The sequence below is a fragment of the Hydra viridissima genome, unplaced genomic scaffold (genome assembly GCF_058129835.1).
Source record: "Hydra viridissima isolate aposymbiotic clone 2 unplaced genomic scaffold, HvirCarnegie_v1 scaffold_12, whole genome shotgun sequence".
NCBI classification, from domain to species: Eukaryota; Metazoa; Cnidaria; class Hydrozoa; order Anthoathecata; family Hydridae; genus Hydra; species Hydra viridissima.
This window is the reverse complement of record NW_028324311.1, coordinates 3,638,258-3,662,597: the sequence shown is the minus strand read 5'-3', so window position 1 is coordinate 3,662,597 and position 24,340 is coordinate 3,638,258. Positions and strand designations below refer to the sequence as shown.

Genomic DNA, 24,340 nt, shown 5'->3' with positions numbered 1-24,340 from the left:
TGTGTGTGTAAGTTATAATGTAAGGTAACAAGTTATATGAAGTATAAAATAAAGTTATGTTATAATATGTATAAAATGAATTATATAAAAGTATATACGTTATTATTAATATAAATTATATATTATATATATCATTACAAAATGTTTAATTATGATACTTTTAGAAATAAAATGTAGACAATTCTAAAGAAATGTAATTAAAAATAAGATGTAAATAAAACACAAGGGCAATACCAATCAAGTGACGGTCGTAACATTTGACGCTTTTTTAGCCATTTAAAATTAACCAAGAATGGTATTTACATGAAAATTTCCAGAAATGTTAAATACTATTATATAATTTATTATGCAAAAGTTATATCATTCAAGTTTTCAACTTATTTGAAAAATCAACTTAACGTAGCGTGACGGTCGTAACGCTTACTTTATGACAAATCTAAACAAATAAACTTTGTCAATCTTTATGCAGCCATTTACATAGTGAAAAAAAAAACCTTTTGCTGTTTTCTTTAATTACACATTGAACTTACTACATGATAAGTTTCATAGTTTTTGCTTAAAGTTTTCCGAGAATTTTGTTATGTTTTATGTCGTGACGGTCTTAACTGTGACGGTCGTAACGAAAAAGCCAAAAATGAAAAACAACAAATAACGCAATGAGTGACATAATAAAAGATGAATGGTTATAAAAGCCAATTGAATTATGTTAAAAAATATGAATTTTATAACGTTATCAACGTTATCCATGATTTTTCTTCGATACTGGGATCGCTTTATTTGGAGTAGGCAACAAACTCTTAATGCTATTTATGTTCCCTGTTTTTTTTGTTTTTTTTTTGTTGTTGTTTTATTAACTCTATTTAATACAGCTCAATATCTAGGAGTATGTACGTTCATACGCCTCGTAAATGTTTTGCGGAGTCGGGAATCAAATATAGGAAAAAAATATCTTTGATAAGTAAATTTTTTTTACTAATATATAAATTCAAAAATTGTTACGCAACCCCATTACAAAATATTAGAGAATTTTGAAACCAAAAACTTTCCATTTTTTACCTACCAGAAATGCATTTTGGTAATATTTGTAACGGCTTTCGCTTCTTCTATTTTATCAGCTATTAAGGCCCACCTTAGATTAATATCATCTGTGTTGATAAGTCTAACATAAATTTTACACCCATTTGATGCTAAGAGAAAGTCTTTACCGTTTAAGACGACCGCTTTACGAGAGTTTAGGCTGTTCCAAACAAATCGCTTTAATGACCCTACTACTCCATCAACTTCTCCTTTACCATGAGAGGTAGCAAAAAATTCTATTCTATACTTTGAAAATGATATTTCACAGAGCAATGTTGAATGAATTTGGCCATGTACCTATTTTTGAATTGAGTGCATAGACCATCACTCCATAATATAACTTTTTTTATAAGGTAAGTATGGGTATTAAGGCCCGGCGGGTAATAAGGCCCACTAATCCAAAGTTAGGGAAAAAATAAATTGTGAAACTTTTTTTCGACATTAAAATATTAGAGTTATCTGGTTTTATCACTGGCAGCAAAAAAAAATCAGCATTTCTTTACCGCGCGTTCGACAAAGCAAGATTACTTTGTTAGTTTCGTCAAAAATTGCTCAAGTCTAATTTTTAAGATACGTGTTTTTACATTTTAAAATATTTTATAAAGCTTCTATTTTTTTCAATTGCATTTATTTGCATTAAGTACTTATTCGTTATCATTACTCATCATGTAATATTTATGCAAGTGTTGAAACAAAAGGATACATTATCGATAAACGTAACAGGTTCAAAGCGGGTAATAAGGCCCACTAAAAATCGGGTAATAAGGCCCAAACACGAGGTCAGCGGTAATAATAAAAGAAATGCGCTAAACTTTAGTTAAGCGTTACAAAAGAATTTATTAAAAAAAGTAATTAAAACAAACAACTTGAAACTGACTTAAGTTTAGCGTAAATAAAAGAAATAGTTAAGAAAAGTAATTTATACAAACAATAAACAACAAACTTTAGTGTAAATAAATAAAATTGTTAAATATTAGTTACAAAAACGTTGTTGTTCTGGAATAGGGATTGCGATTTCCCGGACTTTTTCCATTCCCGGGATGGCGGGAATTATTTACATTGTTCCCGGGATCCCGGGAAAATCTTCATCAGAGAAAATATAAATAACTAAATACACTTTTCTATTTTTCTATTTATTTTTTGTAACTGTTTACAACTTTAAAGTGACTTCTGAGAAAAACCAGTGCATCGAGATGAATGTCGATCAATCTAGTTCTATAGTTGGTAAAAAAAAATCCAGTTGAACTAAACACCCTTTCAGCCTCTACACTGGAAGGACGAATAGTTAAAAGTGCATTATAAAGCATATCTAAGTTATGCGATCTTTTATTAGTAGCTTCAAACAGATTGAATTCTTGACGCATAATTGATTTATTGCACTTGACTTCAAAAACATCTTTTTTTTTTTACAAATATTTCTAATCTGGCAGCCATAGATTCAGATAACTGATTTATATCAATAATACTATTGTTAAGTTTTCTATCGCTATCTTTTTCTTTTGCTATATTTTCAATTATGGGAAAAAGTCGACCAGCTATTTCAATCGCTAAATTTATCATAACTGCTTTAGATGGCATGCTAAATAAGTCATCATCCATATCACTTTTTGAAGATTGTGGATTATCTAAAAATTTTAGTAAAGCAACAAGATCTTTTTTTCTTCTTTGACATATTCTTTCAATTAAAGCATTTTTAAGATCTTTTGCTAGGTAGCAATCTTGAACATCAAGTTCTTTAACCATAAATTTTAATGTGTCATCAGCTGTTAATAAAGTTGCTTCCCTTCTGCAAATCATTTCAGAACCTAAGACAATAAGTTCCAGACTTTTTGCTAAATTTTCAATTACTGTAAGTTCATCATCAGACAACATTAGGTTTTCTAAACTGAAATCCACGAGAGATTTAAAAACTGCTTTTTTAACTTTAATAAATCTTTGAATCATGGGCAACATTGAATTCCAACGAGTTTTTGAATCCAAAATTAGCACTAGCTCTTGTCCAAATTCATTTTTAGAATAACGTTTTAAAGAATCCATTTTTAAAGTAGATCTTTTAAAAGTTACAACTATTTTTCTAACTTTAACAAGAACTTTATGAAGCTTAGGAACAAGATCAGGAACTTGGTCACTAATTTCATTTTGCTGATCCTCCTCCTCATCATAATCATCGTCATCATCAAAGACATCATCTTCAATATCTTTGTCATTAGTACTTTGATTATTATTTTTACCTTTTTTTTTATATATTACATCAAGAACGGCTAAATGTATTGCGTGTGCAAAACAAAGTTGATATTCAGAAGGCGAAGTATATCCTAATTTTTCCATAACAGAAGCACCATCAGTTGTTATGCAAACTACATCATTTGTAAGACTTACATTAAACATGTTTAATTTTTTGATGAGTAGTTCTAGGCAATCATTTGAATTGTGCGATCCTAACATTCGCTCTAATCCAAGATTAATAAAGCCTTCATTAAAGTGAAGATTTATATTCATAAATCTTCTGCCATGTTTTGAATATTCATCCAAATCTATACTAAACTTGCATTTTTTTTCTTTTATTTCGAGTTTTTTATTTTTATTTTCTTCGACTATTTCCAAATAATATATATAAGATTCATGACATCTGTTTTCGATTTAGGAAGAGTGAAGCCTTTATCACGAAGCAACTCAGGAATTTGATCCGATTCAGTTATTGCATTAATAGAAAAACCATCAATCGCAGCAAAACGAGCCAATCGTTCTCCCAATGAAACTTTTTTTGTCATGGAATCAATTGTTAATTGAACACAACGTTTTTTAGTTGATGGTTCTTCTTCTTTATTTAAAATAATATTATGGATTTTTTCTAAATGCCTCTTCAATCCAACAGTGGAACCACCTTTGCATAGTAATATTTTTGGACAATGTTTGCATTGTGCCTCGTCTGCTTTTTTAAGATCAAAATAACTCCAAACCTTCGAAGTTTTAAGATTTGAGGGCATTTTTTTTAAAATTCCCAATGCGCTGCGATAAATTTCAATATGTAAACAATATAAATAAGCAATATTTCTTATGGTCCGGAAAACAAAAAAATTCTGACTTTGGCGGGAAAGTTAAAAAATGTGTGTACAAAAATCCCGGGATCCCGAAAAAAATTTCCCGGGATTCCGGGATATTGGAATAAAATTTTTCCCGGGAAGAATCACTATTCTGGAATTTATAGATTTTATACTTTTACTACTTTTGAAAAAATTTATTTTTTCAAAAGTAGTAAAGTATAAAAGTAAGTCTGTAAGTGTGGATGTGAATGATTGGTTTTGTTTGTTATGCCAGCAAAAGTCTGTAGAAAGTATGCGACAATGTTGTAAATGTAAAGTATGGTACCACGAGGGGTGCACGGGGTATGATTCTGAAGATGAGGAAGAATTAGTATGTCCATTCTGCGAAGAATAATGTTTTTCTTTGTAACATTTCTTTATTGAATTTTTTAATTTTCTGTTGTTATTCACTGTTGTATAAAAAATTGAATCTTTTAAAGTATATAAATATGCAAGATTACTTATTATTTTATAAATGTGAGATAAACTATGCATTAAAAGAATGTTTCCAAACTTTTTTCTGGTTTTTCTTTATTTATTTTTTGTATTTTTTACATGGGCCTTATTACCCCCATAAGGGGGTAATAAGGCCCAATTAAGGTATGCTACAAAAACATGAATAACTTTTGTTATAATTATTTCCTCAATATGCAGATAAGATTTTTACATCAAGGAATGATTAATCTTAAGCAGCAATCAAAAATATTTTTTTAAACTTAATTTTTAAAGCCTAAATGACCAAAAGTCTGTTAGGTGGGCCTTAATACCCATACTTACCTTATAGTCAATGCAATAGAGGTCAACTAATTTACTTAAATATGTAGTAGTGTAGAAGTAGAAAAAGTAGTGACTCATAGGTGGTCTTTTATTACACCATTTGTAATTATGAGTTATTGGCTTACGTGATGTGGATGAAGAAGTTTGCTCATTTATATTTGACTTATCTAGATTTGTAAATTCATTATTAATTTCGTCTTCCAAAAGAATATCTGCAGTCATATATTGCTCTTCTTCATATATACTTACCTCATCCTTTATACGGGTAACCACAATTAGATTATTATCGTCCTCTTCATCACTACTAAGTTCCAAATCTGAAAGCTCAGACTCTGAACCTGGCTCCAAAATATATTGAATAGCTTCATTTAAGTCATAGCGTGTTTTGCTTTGTTTATTCATTTTATTATCTAAATAAAACTGTGATTTTTAGATGAGAAAACAACATATGTAATTATTTATATGGTTTGTTTACTTTGTATGAGTCATTATTTTCTTAATGATTTTCATTATTTTCTAATTGGATTTTATCAAAATTCAAAGTACACGCCTGATTTTGATTTAAAAAAGAATACCGCCATTTGATGATCTTATCCAATAAAGGGTTAAGAAAACTATTTGCGATAGTTATTCTTAAATTTAATGCAATTAAAGTTGATGTAGATGGCTGACAACCTTTATTGGTTGTTGAGGGATAAGAACTATTGGACGAAGATGAATCTGTTTCTGACATTATCCATATTAGTCTCTTTTTGAGAATTTATTTGATCATTTATCTCAGACGAAAGCCAAATTTTATCCAAATTTTTTTGCTCATCAAGGAAAAGTGACATTTTATACCTTGGATCAACAGCTGTGGACAAAACATGTACTTTATTCATTTGTAGATTAAAGTGACCTTTTAATGAAACATTACTCATGAATCTTTTTTCAATAGACTCTCTTAACATCTTCATAGATTGGACTCTAGAATCATCTGCAAAGCTTCCAAGAAAGTTATGTAGTGCACGAATATGGCAAGTTACTGAAGACAGCATTGATTTTGAATAACTGATTGTATCAGTAATCTCAAAAAATGGTTTTAAAAGTCCCAATACATTTTCAGTTAACTCCCATTCACTTGAACTTAATATTAAATTTATTAAATGAGGTTGGTCTGCTGTGTAAGTTGTATAGATCTTTTGAGAGTCTCAATTCGATCCGACATTAAATATGTACTGTTACATCTTGTTGGAACATCTTGGATTGGTAATAAAGGTTTTGAAATATTGGAATCTAATTCTTTCTGTATTTCTTTTAATTTGGTGCAAGCGAAAGATAAATGGTTAAAATGAGTGCAGATGCTTCTTCATTTCTTTATCATGTCGTATATTGGAACCTAATCAAAAAGACGTCTTTGATAACAAGCTGCAGTTGAAAACATGAGATTCCTGAGGACTCTGTCAAGTCGATTTCAATTTGCATGTTAGAAGCACTGTCTCGAAGGACTATATATATTTTATTTTTAGAAATATCCCAATCAACTAGCATCGCATCAAATAAATTTGAATTATTTATTCCACTGTGGGACCCTAGAAAATGTTTACAGTGTAGAACACAATCCTTCCTAATAAAATTATCTATGATCCAATGCGCAATCAATAATATAAATGCATTATTACTATGGGTATTTGTCCAAATATCTGTTGTACCTGAAATATGATCAGCTGCAGAAATGTCATTAAATACTACAGATTTTAGTTTTTCGTATGATGCTGGTAGTATTGTTTCCTTAAAAACATTCTACTTGGAATTTGGTATTGTGGTTGCAAGTGAGCAATCAATTCAATGAACACCTGATCTTCAAATACAGAAAGAGGTTGATTGTCCATCGCAATAAAATTCATTCTTTGATTAACTTTGAAGGAGCGAGAGGACCTTATATTCCAAATTTTTTTAGGAACAAATTTATCTATGCTAGTTGGTGTCTGCGACTTAATTGCTTCCAATTTTCTCTCTAGTGGTGTCTCAGCTTTTGACTTTTTTTCCAAATGAAGAAAATGAAGATATTTTTAGATGTTCAAATGTTAATTATATTTGAATAGTTAAAATTATAGGATGATTTTAGTGCAAATTCAGTAAAAATTTATATTTTAATCTAAATGAAAAATAAAAAATAGAGATTTAATTTTAAATATAACTAATAATGCATTTAAAAAAAGTTATGCAGTTAAAAATTAACAACACACAAAACAACAATATTTATATAAAATAAGAATAAAATTTATGAAATAGGTTAAAAATATATTATATAGCTAAGATGTGCATGCTTCCACCTTAATCTTGGATGTAAAAAATAACATATACAGTACTGTGAATAAGTTTTAGCCCACTTATTAAAACTCATGTTTATTAACAGATTTTGAATAATAGCTTCCGAGTTTTTTTATATAAAATGTCTAACTTCAAACAATACTAAACACTATTTCAACAAACAAAAGCAATATTCATCAAAATTTTACATAGATTTTTGTATTTAGATATCTAACGTGTTTGTTTTTATTCTATGCTGATCTAAATCCAATTAGTATCAGCTCGTTTGTTTTTAGTTTGCTCTTGCATTTTTGTTTATTTATTCCTGTGAAGGCTTCATATTAGATGATAGTACAGTTTACAAAGATATTTCATAGATACTGTGTGCTTAATATTATTTTTTGTCTTTTTTAAGAGCGAAACTTCTTCTAATTTATTTATTTATTTGTTTATTTTTTTTCTTATTTTGTTTTTAATAATACTGTAAACAAAACTTAAAAAAAAATTTAAATAATTAACTTTTTTGTTTGCTTTAACCCTTGTGTGCACAACCGGGTACCCGGGTGCCCACTACAGCACATTTTTTAATGTAAATAAGTTAGTAGATAATATTTTACTTTGGGCATTTAGATATCCATTACATGGCTCAAATTTAACATAGTTGTGCATAAAAAATACCAGAAACAAAAAAATTTCTTAAAATACTTAAGTTTGAAGTGAACATGCTTTGTGGACGCAACCGGGTACCCTGGTACCCGCAATAAGAAATCTCAAGATTGGTTGAACTTAAAAACTCAGTTATCAGTTTGCTACATTTTTCTAAATAAAATATAAAGTTTATAAAAAAATTAACAAAAAAACACTCATATATTACATTCAACACATTTAATAAAACCAAGTGAATGTTCGTCACACACAGGATTATTGCATTGAGAGCAACTCTTTCTTGTTTTTCTTCTCTTCTTTGTTGGCTGTTGGTAACAAATATGGCAAGAACCAGTAATTTTTTTTCTTCCAGATGAATCTCTTTCAACTGATGGAATTAAAACTTGATCGACTAAAACACTTTGCTGTCCAATCACACTTTCAATAGCAATCTTAGTATTGTAATGCCTTCTTACCTGCAAGTTTTGATACCGAATGTTTATCATTGGTTTAGCAAGCTCTTCACTTAATTGGCGCATAAACAACCTTCGCTGATTGGTTTTTTTTTAAATCATCTTATTATTTTCATAATAAATCAAATACGATGCAAGTTTACTGATGTCTAACATGTTAAAAAACATTACCAGTGGCCATCTCAAAGTGCGACGTTGTGTAGTGTATCTACTTATCATTTGGTCCATGGTATCAACTCCTGTTTTGCATTTGTTATGATAAGTAATGTGTGGCTTTTTTTTAGATCCTCATTTACAGCAATATCAGAGTGCATTGCTGATAAAAGAATCACTGATTTATTTTTTTTTGGTACGTAAGAGCACATTGTTATGTTTTCATGGAAGGCAAATATAGATGAGTATAATTCTCTTGATTTATTTGGACCAATTATCGATGGAATGTATGGTTTATTTTTCTTTAATGTGCCAACTATAGTCAAGTTCCATGAGAGCAATTGTTGAGCAAGAGATAAACTAGTAAAAAAATTATCCATGCAAATGTTTCTCCCACTGCCTTTGTACGCAACTGCGAGTTCTTTAACAACTCTTTCACCTTGGTTTTTTCTCGTATATGACCAGTTTTTTCAGTGTAAATGATACAATTAAGAGGAAAAGCATTTTCAGCATCACAAACCCACCATATTTTAATCCCATATTTGGCTGGTTTTGAGGGATTGCACTGAGTAAACTTTGTGCAACCACGAAAGGGATAAAGTTGTTCATCTACTGATAAATTTTCTGTTGGCTTATAGATTTGCGATAAATTTTTGTTAAGCATTGTCCAGATATCACGAATTGGAGCTGCTTTATCTGTTATTTTGCGCTGCTTGCGAGTATTGGCATCATCAAATCTAAAAAACGCATGTTTCGAAACCTATTGATTCCCATTGTTGCTCGATATAGTGGGTAGGAGCTAAAATGCCACATATCACTAACGTGGTCAGTATTAGAGTTATTTACACCAGAACAAATCAAAATAGCCATAAAAGAATATATTTCCTGAACTGTAACTGGCTTCCATTCTCTTTTAGAATCTGAATTGAGATTGAGTGATGAGTATACCGAGAATGCTTTTTTAGTTGTATGTCGAGTAACAATATCTGCCATTTCCACAGTAAATATCTTTAAGAAAATTTCACTAATCGAGAGTGTTTCGGTGCTCTTACTAGGACCACTTCGCTGACGCACTATGTTTCGGAATGGGGTTTTATTTTGTTGAGAAGGGATTTTATTCCATACAATTCCTTTCGCTATGTAAGTACTCTGTGATTCTGCTAAAATTAAGAAGAAACATTTCATAAACATAAAATAAAAAAAATAATGACTTTTTGTATATCACTTTTATTAACCACCTTCTTGTGCTTCAACTGCTTTTTTATCATTTCTCTCATTGTCACTATTTTCACCTGGGGATGCTTCTATTTCTTCTTCATTTTCTTTGTCTGAAAATAATGAGTTTAAAAAGTAAAAATTGGAAATATTTATACTAGTTAATTTCAGTGATCAAGATTTGCAAAATGCAGTAAGTAAAGCACCTCCTTCTGCAGATATATCTAATTCTTTTGGCATTGGTATTTCTTGAGGATCTACAAATAAATAAATAAGCATATATATATATATATATATATATATATATATATATATATATATATATATATATATATATATATAATTTGGTTTGACTTTATTAAAACTAACCTGAAATATAAACATTATCATCATTATCAGAAACCTCATGCTCTAAAATATTGTTAGGCACCCAATCACCATCCTCGCCATCAGAGTTATTGTTAGAAATATCACTGTTAGATCTTATCAATGCAACCAAATAGGCCTCCTTTTCTACATCACATAATCTGAAATAAAATTATAGTTTTATTATTCAATATTGTGATTCTTCAATAAAGTAATACACTAGAATTAAATTTATTTTACCTTTCAAATTCTGCTATTGATAATTCCTCCATAACTCAGTTGTTAATTTTCTATTGTTATCTTAATATTATATTATTCCAGCACTATAACTTCAATAATAATTGAAAAACTATTTTAAATAAAACAATGTATAACAATAAACAATAAAAAAATAATTTAAATTATAGTTTGCATAGAATTTATATTTTAAAGCCTGAAAAAAAAAGTTGGGTACCCCGGTACCCTGGTTGTCTAACAGTGTTAGTAAGTTTGGTTGTGTATACAAGGGTTAAATTAAAAAAAAAAAAAAAAATTAAAAAATTCATATTAAAAATCAACTGACTCTATATTTATGCAACTCACTGTAATAAGTTACAGGACTTGTGCTTTCAATAAGATAATAAAAAAAAAGAATTTTTAAACCTTGTATAAATGTATATATCACAACATTAATCTATATATTACAGCATTTATCCTTGTAGCTTTAATTTATAACCAGCTTTAGTAATAAACTGTAACCAAGACAACAACCCTTCTTTGGCTGAATGTCTTAGATTTAGAATTTCTTCATTTATAGTGAAGTATATTTTTTTTGGATTTTTTAGCAGGTCGACCTGATTCTAATTCATCAAGTTCATCATCATTATAAGCTTGATGTAGTTTTAAACTCATAAATGTTAGGAGATATTCGTCTATTCATTTCTTTATGAAATGCATTGTGCCAACCTGAATAACAAAAAAAGAAAGTGCTATATTTAAAGGGTACTGGTAAGCAATAAATATTCTCAACTAATGCTTATCTCTGTTAAAGCGATTTATGTAAAATACATTCTCACCTTCAACATGATTTGTAGTTCTGGGGCCATCATTTTCAAAATGATTCCATATACTATGTGGAAAAGGAACATCTAGAGAGAGCCAACTATTGTAAAAATATACTAATAAATCTGTAATGCCGGTAATATCAATCAATTTTTTAAGGCGCTTTATATCTTTTGCAGGCATCTTTATTGCTTTGCGATAACTTCCGCCTTTCTTTCTGGTCCTATATTGTTCCCCTTACTTTAAATATATTATAAATAGAAGATTTTGGTATGTTCTCCGTTCAATAAGATTTACAATAAAGTTTTTGTTGTCATCCGAATGTAAATTCAAAAATGTGTACACTCATTTTCTAAGGGAGTCTTTGTTATAAGTTTTTATTTTCATTTTTAACTGTTCCTAAATATTAAAGAATAAAATTTGCAACAATATAGAAGTGATTGCGATTTCATGAAATTTTTCCTTTGTATTTTTTTATTTACACAAACTTTGTCCAAATTTTTAGTTATCCCATGTTAGAAGGTCATTTTCTTCTTTAATGGGCAAATAACTACATTGAATTGAAACAGATGGTCCTATTATGTTTCCACCAGGAATGCTACCTACTGCAGGAAACACCAAAACATTTTCTATATTGATTAGGCTGTTGTTTAGTTTCTTTAAATCATACAAGCAGATCTAAAATCTTTTTCTTAAATGCTATAATAAAAGTTATAACACTAACTTTGACTACACAGTACACAAAAATCAATTGGTTTGATCTATATCAACAAGGCATAAACTTCAGTGTTTAACAAAACTAAGAAGTATCATGTTTAGAAAACGTTATTAGTATCAGAAACTAAATTCCATGAATATCTAAACAAATAACACTTTAACATAGTTTTTTTACCAGCAAATTGTGCGCCTAAAGCAGCAATAACAGTTGCCAAATTCTGGCTAGGAGAGGGTGAAGGTGAATAAGAACCATCAGGAGAAGAGGGTGCAACAGATTGAATTGGAGATGACACATTTGTATGTTGAGATTTTTTATAATTGAAGTTGTAATTACAGGTTGTATTAGTTTTTGGAAATTAGCTTTAACAGGCTTCTTAAGTTTGGGTGATAACGATGGACAGCTATCCCCCTCAGTGCTGCTGTCACTCTCAGCACAACATGCAAGCTTCTTAGCTGGGGGCATATTATGTTCTTCATCACTAACTATAGCTGTTTCAACACTTGATGTAAATTCTAACGTTTCCAACTGTTCCAAAGCAGCTTCGTAGCTGTCTATAGAAACAAAAAACTAAAGGTAAAAACAGTAGCTGTCAATGAACCGTTACTAAATATTAGTTTGTAGTGAACTATAGTAGCTCAAATTATTATCACGTCCATACACACTGTTTATATGTGAAATAATAAAATGTAAAAAATTTTTTGAAGAATGTATTTTAACTGAACTAATTTACAAATTTTATAGCCATAGAAATCATTTTGTGAAAGAAACATCGGATAAAAATAAATTTATACTAAGAGAACACAACTATTTTAAAAAAGAAAACAAAGTTTTTATTGATCACGATTATTGCATAATATTGATATAAAAATGTAGTCTTTTAATAAAAATGTTTTATACTGTTTATTTTTTGTTACAAATTCTAGTTTCACAAATTATTCAATCCTGTTAAACTTTAAAAAAAAAAAACTATTCCACAGGAATAATTGAATCACAAATATTTACCAAAGAAGAACAAACAATAACAACTTTGTCTATTGACCATAATCCAGAATCTTTAATATATAAGTAATCTAATGGCATAATACTTTGTAGAACTTTATATTTGTTGCATAACAACCCAATAACCCTCTCAACGTGTACTCGAACAGAGGCAGTTTTCCGGGTTGTTTCTACATCTAAACAAGTTAGTTGTAACTTTCCTTTCGTAAATCCTGGAATCTTTAGCTCCCTACAATAAAAGCCAACACTATCAGCGATGTTAAAACCTCTATCGGCTGAAACAACATCTCCAGGAAGGATGTTTTTCAAAATTAAACAATGCTCTGTTAGGTATTAATCGCTAATGCACCTCCCCAAGCTTTAGAAACAAATGTTATTATACCTTGTGGGCTTACACCAATTAAGAATTTAACAGTATTGTGATTTTAGTACTGTGACCAAGTTATTGCCCTTGCGCATAGATTAGATGGTTTATTTATGAATATTTCAAAGCAATCAATTATTACAGCCACTTTTGTTTCAAAATATTTTCTGTAGCATAAAGGCATAGTTTCCATAAGGCATAGTTTCCATTTCGAGCAGGCCATTTAATTAAATGTTTCATTCTGAAGTAAATAATTTCAATCCATTTTAAAAATACTTTTGATGAGGTAGATTTTGAAATTTTGAAGCTATAAGCAAAGTCTCTAATAAATAGATTTAAACGCAATCTTATAAGTGTCAAAGAAAGGTCTTCAAAGTATGATAAAATTGAGTTCCCATTTGCAGTTATAATAGGCTTTAAAAAGTTAAACAAACAACATAAAATTTTCAAATTTGGTAATCCAGTGTAAAATGTTACTTTTGAACCTGTATCAAACCATTCAATAACTCCCACATGGAGTTTGACAAAATTTACATGCAAATCATAATTGAGTATGTTTTTATATACAGTATTGGACAAAACATTTGCAACCAAATAATGCTAATTAAACCAATTAATGCTAAATAAACTCCCACATGGAGTTTGACAAAATTTACATGCAAATCATAATTGAGTATGTTTTTATATACAGTATTGGACAAAACATTGCTAATTAAACAAAATAATGCTAATTTAGTTTCTTTATATAAAAGTGCTGCACTTTTTAAATTTAGAGAAACAACTATGTAACTGATTAGAGACAAAGTTCTTCAAGTTTTATTCATCACAAAGTTCATTATTTGTACACGAAAATTAATAAATTAATCAAAAGTATTAAAAAAAGTTGATTTCCTTCTGGACAAAACAAGTGCAACTCGACAAAATGTTGACCAAGCTGTATTTCGCTATCAATATTTCGTGGCGAATCCTTTGTTGTCGATCACAGCCTTGCATCTTTGAGGCATAGATTCGATCAGGTGATCAATGAAACTTTGTGGAATCGCTGCCCAGGCCTTTTAGATTTGTTCAAACAGTTGATCCTTATTACGAACACCTTCACGATTAATTCTGCGGTTGACAATCTCCCACAGGTTCTCGATAGGGTTGAGATCCGGAGATTGAGGCGGCCAATCTATCACCGATAGGTGGTTGTCTTGAAACCACTGCTGACTACTTTTGCAGTGTGTTTCGGATCGTTGTCTTGCTGAAAAACTCATTTTATTGGCATATTCCATTCAGCATGAGGTAACATAACATCTTTCAGGATATTTTCATACATGAAACGGTCCATTATTCCATCGTTTCGATGTATTGGACCTAGACCGTTTAGCAGAAAAACACCCCCAGACCATTACATTGCCTCCACCATGCTTCTCGGTCTTATGGCAGTAACGTAAATCGAGGCGTTTTCCGGCCGGTCGACGTACACGGCAAATGCCATCGCTCCCAATAATGTTGCACTTCGATTCATCACTGAACAGGACAGTTCGTCATTTCTGCACATTCCAGTCAAAATGAGAGTAAGCAAACAGGAGTCTTTTCTTCTGTTTTTTTAGTGAATTCAGCGGTTTCTTTGCAGGGCGTTGAGAAAACAATCCGGCTTCTATAGCACGTCGTCTGATTGTTGGGTCCGATACAGAAAGCTCTAATTGCTTTTGTATCTCGACTGATGATATCCAGGGATCCTCCTTGACGGATCTGACGATCATAGAATCCTCTCTAGAAGTGGTGAAACGCGGTCTTCCACCTTTGTTATCTGCTGCCAACTTCCCCGTAGAATGATATTTGGAACATAGTCTTGATACGGTCCATTTTTTCACGCGATATTTATCACAAAAACTTTTTTGTGACATTCCAGTTACGTAATCGCCAATAATTTTCTTTCTTATCCAAGACTGTCGGGAGCCATTTCTGCACTTGAAGTCATAAAAATGATAAATATTTCTGGATGCTTCCAGATGCTTCTTCTGGAAACTTCTGGAAGCTTCTGCATGCTTCTGGAAACTTCTGGATACTTCCTTTAATTATTAAAAAACTTCCGTGACGTTGACACGGACCAGACTTAAGAAAATGAAACAAACCAAAAAAATTGCACTTGTTTTGTCCGCTGCAAAATGGCACTTGTCAACGAAATTCTGCCTGTGTGCTGTCACCTGTCAGCTGATTGCTCATGTCATGGCATGCTATTACTCCAGACTCCTTGCTCTGATTTTTTTCGTACAAAACTTCCTGAACGGCCAGATGAACCCCGTGACTGTAGCAAGTTTGATGTTCGGTAAGAACAGTTTTCCCAAACTTGACCATCATTGAAGCCCCGTCAGTGACAGAACAACAATGCAATCAGCAAAGTTCAGTCCAAATTCTTCCATTCTCTCTGAGACAATTTCTGCTGCTTTTTCTGCAGGGAAAGATCCGGAAACACATGTGAGTTCAAGGTTCCAGGGTTTGTTCTTTTGGTGAATGTTGATGTTGAAAAATCTTGGGTTTTTCAGGGATGTGTATTCATCTAGAGTGATGTAAAAACATTCTCCTGTCAACAACAATGAGTTTAGTTGATTTTTCAACTCAGCTTTAACACTGGCAGAATAGTTTTTCACCAGCTGAATGGCTTGTTTGTGGTTTTTTGGGAAATCGTAGCCTTTTTCTGTCATTGCTGACCAAATGAATGTGCTTTTGGTTAAAGCATTAAAACTAAATCCGTCCAAGGCTGCCAATTTTGAAAGAACTTCACCAATTGACTCCTGAAAAAATGTTGAGATTTCGGGGGCTGTTTTGGCTGCAGGTTTTTTTGTTTCTTTCTTGTCCTGGGGCTTTTTTATCCCATGTTTTTGACCAAGTTGGTGCCACATTCCTGTTGTATATCCTGTGAACTGAGTTTTGTTCCCACATATCTTGCAAACACTTTCAGAACAATCTTTTTCATAATGTTTCCAGACTCCAGACATTTATGAAAACTGTAATTATTTTATGTGTGTCAGTTGACTGGTTAAAGTACTACTTGACTAAATAATAGTATTGATTTTTTTTTTTAACTAAATTTTTCTTTACTAAATATTCTTTAAGTCTTGTTTAGTGGCACGTTTAGAGACCTTCTGCCGTTTGTCTAAAACCACAATCATCTTGTCTTGGAGCCTGTTTTCGGAATGTGTCCTTCCAATGAAATCCTGCACCAATTTGACGTGTCTTTCAGCCCTGTCATTAACAACTGCTAATTGACGTACACTGGACGCAAATGTCTTGAAAAGTTTATTGTTGAGATTTCTCTCAAAATTTGACATGCCTTCTTTCCATGAGAGAATGTCATCTGTGGTTATACCAAGATGGAGAAAAAAAGAGATAAGACTCCTGAGAAACAAAGTCGCATAGCTTTGAGAGGAGACAAACCTGTGTAAAATATTTTGGTTGTTTTTTATTAAAGCTCTTCATATCTGGAACATCATTTTTTAATAACTCCACGAGATTATCTATCCTCTCTTTCTCCTCTAAGTGCTGGTCAGCTAATGCAAAGATAACACACTGTGGTGTAAAATACCAAGTGTGTCTGAGAATACTAAGACTTATGGCTTTGCCAATCTTTCCCTAATTTTTGTGAATAAAGTGAATCTATCATGATCTGCTTGTTGTAATTCTTGGTGATATGCACCAACAGGTACAATGAATCAGCCATGAATCTTGCTTCGTGACGTGCACCTAGTTGTAGAAACCTGAAGTTCAACAAATCTGCTCCAAGGTAAAAAGCTAGCAGTTGAGATGAATACCTGTAAGAACTGTCGTGCAGAATTCCATTGTTTCATTTTCAAAATTGTAAAAGAGGGTTCTTAGGGCAAACTCAGTGTATGTATGTACACATGCATGTATGTATTTATGTATGTATGTATGTATGTATGTATGTATGTATGTATGTATGTATGTATGTATGTATGTATGTATGTATTTAGGTATGCATAAAGATAAAGATATAAACATAAATTGATAAATATAAGAAGGCAGTTTAATAGCTTCTACCATAAGCAGAAAATTTCAATGGCCGTTGAACAAGAAAACGTTGAGCATTCCTTAAGAATAACAAATCGTTCTCTGAAACAGCTTTTCGTTCCTTGCCGAAGCATTCCGTTCCTTATTCCGCTGTAAATTCGTTCCTGCGGCTCACATTTCGTTCCTTATTTTTACAAATCATTCCGATAGTTCACAAATCGTTCTTCAGAATTTACAAATCTTTCCCTTCTATTATTATTATTATTATTATTATTATTATTATTATTATTATTATTATTGTTATTATTATTATTGTTATTATTATTGTTATCATTATTATTGTTATTATTATTATTATTGTTATTATTATTATTATTGCTATTATTATTATTGTTATTATTATTATTGTTATTATTATTATTATTGTTATTATTATTATTGTTATTATTATTATTATTATTATTATTATTATTATTATTATTATTATTATTATTATTATTATTATTATTATTATTATTATTATTATTATTATGAAATGAGTTTTCATAAGAGGATTGTACCGCGTAATAATTTCGGTACCACTTTACTATGAATTGCTTCTTTTTATTTCGGCGATTTAATAATGACTTTTATATTTGCTTATGGCTCAGTGGTTCATTTTTTAAATAAATATTCCTATGTTATGGATATTTTTTTCATTATTGTTGTGGTTCAGCCGCAATATGCAACTTAAGAAAATGTAGAAAATTTTTTTTTTCCATTCGTTGTTGTAAAAGTGTATAAAGTAGTGCATTAGGACCAAAATATGGTAAAACATAGTGGTTGTAGACTTAAGAAAATACTACTGAACTCCAGTTTAATGTGCTTATAGTTTAATGAGATACAATAAACAACTGCTAGTTTTGCCTCGTTACTAAAAAAGTTTTCAAAAAGAGCAGTAAGTTTTAATTTGAATATCTAAAACCGCATCTGCCTTGCAAACTGTAATGAAATACCTAAGTCTGTATTTTCTGAGTTACCAGAGTTGGGTATTAAAGCTCTCAAGTCATCTGATTCTACTGATGAGTAAGCAGAGTGATTTTTAAATTCATCTCATGTAGATTGTGATAAAATTTGTTTATCGAATCATTCTTAGTTGATTGATTTAGTAAAATGTCTGTATTTTCCATTCTTCTATTTATAAAGCTTTCAAGCTGTAAGAAAAAAGACCGCTGCATCTTGATACTGCAACAGAGAAACAGCACTTTGGAAGTAGTTCAATTTAAATATTTAACCTATTGTAATTATTTTGAAGGACTTTTTCTCACTATTGAAGAAAGAATTTTTATTAATTATCCTCAAAGAAGCTTGAAATTTTACTTCACAGTAGAAATATATACAATTCAATCATGAGTGTTCGAAAGAAGTGGCAATTCTATATTCATGAATGGATTATTTATGTTGAATATATACTAATTATTTTTCTGCTGGATCTGAAAGGAGTTCATAATTTATTGAATCAATGAATGCTAAAGAACATAGAACTTGTAATGTATTCAGGGAAGAGATACGGAATTTCTTTGGGAGTAGTAAAGCTAATTTAAGCTGACTCAAGATATTATGGAGGAATCATACGTACGCAAACACTTGAATGTAGAAGAAACACCAAATTTATTTGGAAAATCACCCAAGTGACTTGAACATGAGAACTTAATGAGAGAAATCTCAGAAGTTGTATATTCAAGGTCAATAAGGAAAAGGTTTTTATTCAGTTATACCACCAAATTTAATGATTTGCACATGATTTTTTTATTTTCAAAAATCTTACTTGCTAGTTTACATTCACTATCGTAACTTTATGACTAATAAAATGTTGAACTAAACTCCTGACCTAAATTCTGAAGATTTATGGAAAAAACTTGATACTAAAAAATGTTTACATTTACATATGTATAACTGTTAATAGTAATAAATTCAACTTTTTTTAAAAAATGCAATACTTTTTTTTCTTAAAAATCTGATGTGAAAGCCAAAAAACATATAGCTAAAATCCATTAGAATACTTTGTCATAAAATCAAAAAGTAGAATATGTTTTTAAATAATAGTTACTAACAACGATAACAGTAAAACTTTTAGAACTTACAACCTACTTATACAACTTGATAGCATATTATTGTTTAAATATTATTTGCTACTGCTTGACCTTAAATATTATGCACTATTTCATGTGTAAGTTTAATTGTTTTTTAACAGATACACAATCCTCCAATACTAAGGGAACTCTAAAACAAAATGCTTTTCCAGGTAAGAAAAACATTTAAAACAATTATAAAACAGTTTTAACTTAAAAACCTTTAATAGAAATACTATTTACTAATAAACGTGGAATATATTTTTAAAAACCTTTAATAGAAACACTATTTACTAATAAACGTGAAATATATTCTTCTTTTGGCTTTATTTTTATGACTCACTTTTTAATGCCTTTTTTGTTTGAATAAGAAAACAGTATAAAGAGAGTAACATTTCAAAACAAAGGGAACTTTTATCGCTATACCGTTAAATTGTAGAACAGCATCGCATTTTATTCATAAGTTGTTTATTTCAAATCTGGGTTTTTATTTGAGGAAGAAGTGATAGTTTTATAATTAGTCTTAAATATTAAAAAAACACTTCAAATGTTGTTTAGATGCTTACAGTAAGATTATGGCCGAAATATGATGGAATGGCACGTAATAAATTTAATAGTGTTTTCAAACGAAAAATCATAGATGATTATAATGCTGGAACAACGCAATATGCGTCGCGCTGATAGAAAAAAAGGAAATAGCCTTATAACTAGAGAACTGTTTAACATTTTGAAGTAATTTTTTTAACAAAGCATCAATTATGAGATATTGTTTGTTTATACATATATTAATTCGATTTTTGATTAAAAAGATATAAAACCGATAGTTTTTGATATTTGAAACTTTAAGTCTGATATATCAATTTTATCTTTTTTAGGGGTTACAGGCATTTTTAGTCTCCAACTTATATTTTTATGTTAAATAAAAAAGGAAATAACAGAATTATTTTATTATAAATAAAAGTAAAATAAATACTGCACATGAATTCCATCGTGACGGAATCACCGATTTGAGCTTATTTTCCACATTTATGTTATAAAAATAAAAAAACTGTAATGTGCATATTGTTATTCTATATTCATAAAAATAAAAAAACTGTAATGTGCATATTGTTATTCTATATGAATATAGAAAAACAATATGCACATTACAGTTTTTTATTTTTATAACATAAATGTGGAAAATAAGCTCAAATCGGTGATTGCGTCACGATGGAATTCATGTCCGGAAGTTCCATTCCCCTCAAATGTAGAATAAAGGTTCTGATGCTAAAATAGGTTTTTAACAATATGTGGCTATGAGAATAGCCTTTTTTTTAAAGTTGCTTATCAATTACAGCTGCATGGTTTAATGATGCTTCCTTGATTTCTTTTCTTAATACGAACCATTACTCTTTGACTTCCTAAAATTATTTAACAACAAACATTAAAATTTTAAAAAGTTTTTGTTATTGTAAAAAATAGTATAGTTTAAGATATAAACTATTTATTATAGAAATTATCCATCAAGTTCTAATTTTAATAATTATACATTCAAGAAAAAACTGTATTCACTGTAATAAATGTATATAATTGAAATATAATTAAAATTTTCATTCTAAACAGGTCTCAGCAATCCTTATGTGGAGCAACATTTAATATCTACAACAAGCCTTCAAGAATTGCACTATGAATCACTAAGTAGAAACAGGACTTTAGACACATCTTTTAGGAAAACAAAAACATGGCAAAATTGAGTCAATTTGAGGCGAACTGTTGCAACTTTTCCTCAAACATAAAAAGTTTGGGATTCTTATGCTTCAACTTTTCTAACAATTAGTTTTTTTTTTTTTTTTTTCAAGCATAAAAAAACATGCTGTGTTGATTAGGTGAAAAGATCTCAAAAATATCAGATTGGCTACCACCAGCCCCTAAAATGTATCAATAATAAAATAAAACGATAACATTAAATATTCAAGTTTCAGATATATATAGCTTTCTCCAATATTTACCTTAAGAACAGTTATCAGCTTAATCTTCTAGCAGTATAGATTTTATACCTCTTGCATTTTGTTTTTCTTACAGTATAGGTACATGTCAGATGTCATAAATAAATAATTAGCTGTATCCCTAGTATTTTCAGCGAAAGAAGTTAAACGTGCATGACCTACTCATGCAGTTTTGTTAACTTTGTTCCTGGCTTTAATGGCACTCTCAGACAAAGAACCTATTGGATACTTAAAATATTTAATAAAAGAAACACCATGTACTACCATTCTATGCAAAGACTGTGACATTGGAATGGTTTTTAAAAACTGATCATTAAAAATGAGACCAAACAGACATTCAGATTTCTGCTTGAAAATCTTCACATTCGGTCTTGGGGCTGTACTTTTCATATCAATGAGCAGGTCCCTAAATAGTTTGATCATAGTGGAATTCTTCCAGTCACAGATGGATTATTAAAGAATTTTCAAAACTGCAAAACTGCCAGTGTTGGATGTACCACTTCCCTTCCTGACAAAAGATACCCTTATTTTTAATTGTATTTTGAATAAATGCTGGAGTTTTTTTTTTTTGTTTTCAATAAATTCTTGGCTATTTTTTGCTGGAATTTTTCTTCCTTGTTTCACTGCTGGAAGTTTGCAAGTAGTATAAAAAAAAAACCCACTCCATGCTGCATATCCACAAATGAAGACTGCAAATTCCAAGTTTTAATATTTTCTTGTCTACATTTTTATCTTTATTCCAAATGGTTTCCAAATTAAACTCCTTAGGACTTGCTTGACATACATGACAGCAATGAGATGCTATATTTTTTTTAAGCAATTTTGATACCACAGCATTAAGTGTTTTACCATCATTCATTGTGGTATAAACAGTTGACAAACTTGAATTTATAACAAAAGTATTGTCATGAAGTGTAAGTTTACTTTTAATATTCTCTAAAGACAAAATTTCATTTTGTAAATGTTCAAACTTCTCTTGAATAAAACTAGCAGTCTCTTTGGAAAAACAAAACATAAGATGACGGGTTGCATCTGGACTATTTGGATTACAATTTTTCCATAGTATCTTTTTTCCACTTCTAATCTCCAACAGTACAAACACTTTACTATACACAGTGTAATCATGCACATTTTTCTTCATAGTTGCTGCATTGTGGTATAAACAGTTGACAAACTTGAATTTATAACAAAAGTATTGTCATGAAGTGTAAGTTTACTTTTAATATTCTCTAAAGACAAAATTTCATTTTGTAAATGTTCAAACTTCTCTTGAATAAAACTAGCAGTCTCTTTGGAAAAACAAAACATAAGATGACGGGTTGCATCTGGACTATTTGGATTACAATTTTTCCATAGTATCTTTTTTCCACTTCTAATCTCCAACAGTACAAACACTTTACTATACACAGTGTAATCATGCACATTTTTCTTCATAGTTGCTGCATTCTAGAGTCAGATTGGTCACTCTGACCATCACCACCCACTTTTCAAATAACATATGTTATCACGTTTCTCCTGTGCTAAAACTTTAATAGAATTATCTTTATCCTCCAAAAGATACTCAAACTCTCTAGAAACTGAATGTTTAATCATATTTAAGAGACTATATTTTACTTCAGTTTCTGAATATTTCACCTGCTCTGGAAATGAATGTGTTAAAAGTTGACGATGAGCGAATGTAGCCATTTTGATAATTTATATAAACCATCGCAAGGTAAAACTGAATCAAATAAAAACTTACCGTATGTTATTGAACTACGGAATTTTCATTTACTTCACAAAATTTAGTCGGTTTTTAATAAAACTCACTGTAATAAAAATGATTTTAAAGCATGAGGTCACAGAGGTCGCCTCAATTTTTTTGCATGGCAGTAAAATGGATTTGCAGTAGTTGTATTTTAAATAAAAAAAACGAGGCGACCTCTGTGACCACATGCTTAAATTGATCAATGTTTAAGAAATCAAAAAATCAGCAAAAAAATGCTATTCGAAAACCTTTTTTTTTCTATTTCTTGTTTTACATTCAATTAAATACATTATTATTTTAATTTCGTATAAAAATAATATAGAAATTCAACACTTATTATCTACTTTGAAAGGATTTTAGCAAAAATGCGAGTTTTTAAAACCTAAAAAATACCCTCAAGATGTCAAAAGTTTAAAAAAACTAAAAATAATTTTTTTTTTTTATAGAGAATTAAAAATAGAATGCAAAAAAAAAAAAAAAAACTTAAAAAGTTTAAATATGAAAAATCACTAAAAAATACGTACAAAATCCTATTTCCGCTTAGCGATGCATAGTGCAACGTTAGGGCAAAGTCAATTATGTAAAAAATACAAAATGTCAAAAGCGGTTATAAGTCAATTAGTTGATAAATATAAAACCAAAGGAACTGTTGAAGCTGAGCATTTAGTTGGACGACTGAAGAAAAACACTCCTCTTACTGATCGTAAAACTATTAGACGTGAAAAAAATTAACATATTGGAACTTTTTCAGGGAATACTGTACGGCGACATTTGGATGATGCAGGGTTGTATAGTTATCGTGTAGCAATCAAACCATTCATATCGGCGAAGAATCGAAAAATAAGTTTGGAGTTCGCAAAGGCGCACAGAAGTTAGACGGTAGAACAGCGGAGACGAATATTATGGTCGTACGAGTCGAAGTTTAACCTAAAAGGTCTAGATGGTAAATGAAAAGTGAGAAGAATATTTCAAAAACAACTAAAATAAGTGTACACAATTAGAATCGTGAGACATAGAGGTGGTAAAAGCTTAATGTTTTGGGGGTGCTTTTTAGGATTGTCTAGAAAGGGACCACTTTATTACATAGAAGGTATAATGGACAAACACATATACAGTTCAATTCTGGAAAATCAAATGTTACCTTTTGTAGATTAAAAAAAAATGCCTCTATGTTGGACGTTTCAACAGGAAAAAGATCCCAAACAAAAAACATAATATTTTGGTTTGATACATTTGAAAATCATTGTAATGCAAAGGACAGCGCAATCTGCTGTCCTAAA

The 24,340-nt window shown here is 30.2% G+C and overlaps 1 protein-coding gene and 2 pseudogenes across 1 annotated transcript; all 3 read right to left on the bottom strand.

The window, feature by feature from the left end:
- Positions 1-9,199: 9,199 nt before the first annotated feature.
- Positions 9,200-10,491, bottom strand: LOC145186072 (uncharacterized). The gene is made up of 5 exons (XM_090067888.1): positions 10,322-10,491; positions 10,085-10,242; positions 9,922-9,972; positions 9,739-9,828; positions 9,200-9,660 (listed from the first exon to the last, which is right to left on the bottom strand). The coding sequence occupies exons 1-5, from the start codon at positions 10,351-10,353 to the stop codon at positions 9,200-9,202; spliced, it is 792 nt and encodes a 263-aa protein (XP_089924014.1). The 5' UTR covers positions 10,354-10,491.
- A 2,315-nt stretch (positions 10,492-12,806) lies between these two features.
- Positions 12,807-14,746, bottom strand: LOC149880815 (uncharacterized; annotated as a pseudogene).
- A 620-nt stretch (positions 14,747-15,366) lies between these two features.
- LOC149880814 (uncharacterized) lies at positions 15,367-16,187 on the bottom strand (annotated as a pseudogene).
- Positions 16,188-24,340: the final 8,153 nt, after the last annotated feature.

Bases quoted from the DNA above. Each gene is read 5' to 3' on its own strand.
- LOC145186072 (XM_090067888.1), bottom strand. From the start codon at position 10,353: ATGGAGGAATTATCAATAGCAGAATTTGAAAG. The intron at 10,243-10,321 runs GTAAAATAAATT...ATTTTATTTCAG, and splicing joins TCAATAGCAGAATTTGAAAG to ATTATGTGATGTAGAAAAGG. The intron at 9,829-9,921 runs GTGCTTTACTTA...CATTATTTTCAG, and splicing joins AGATATATCTGCAGAAGGAG to ACAAAGAAAATGAAGAAGAA.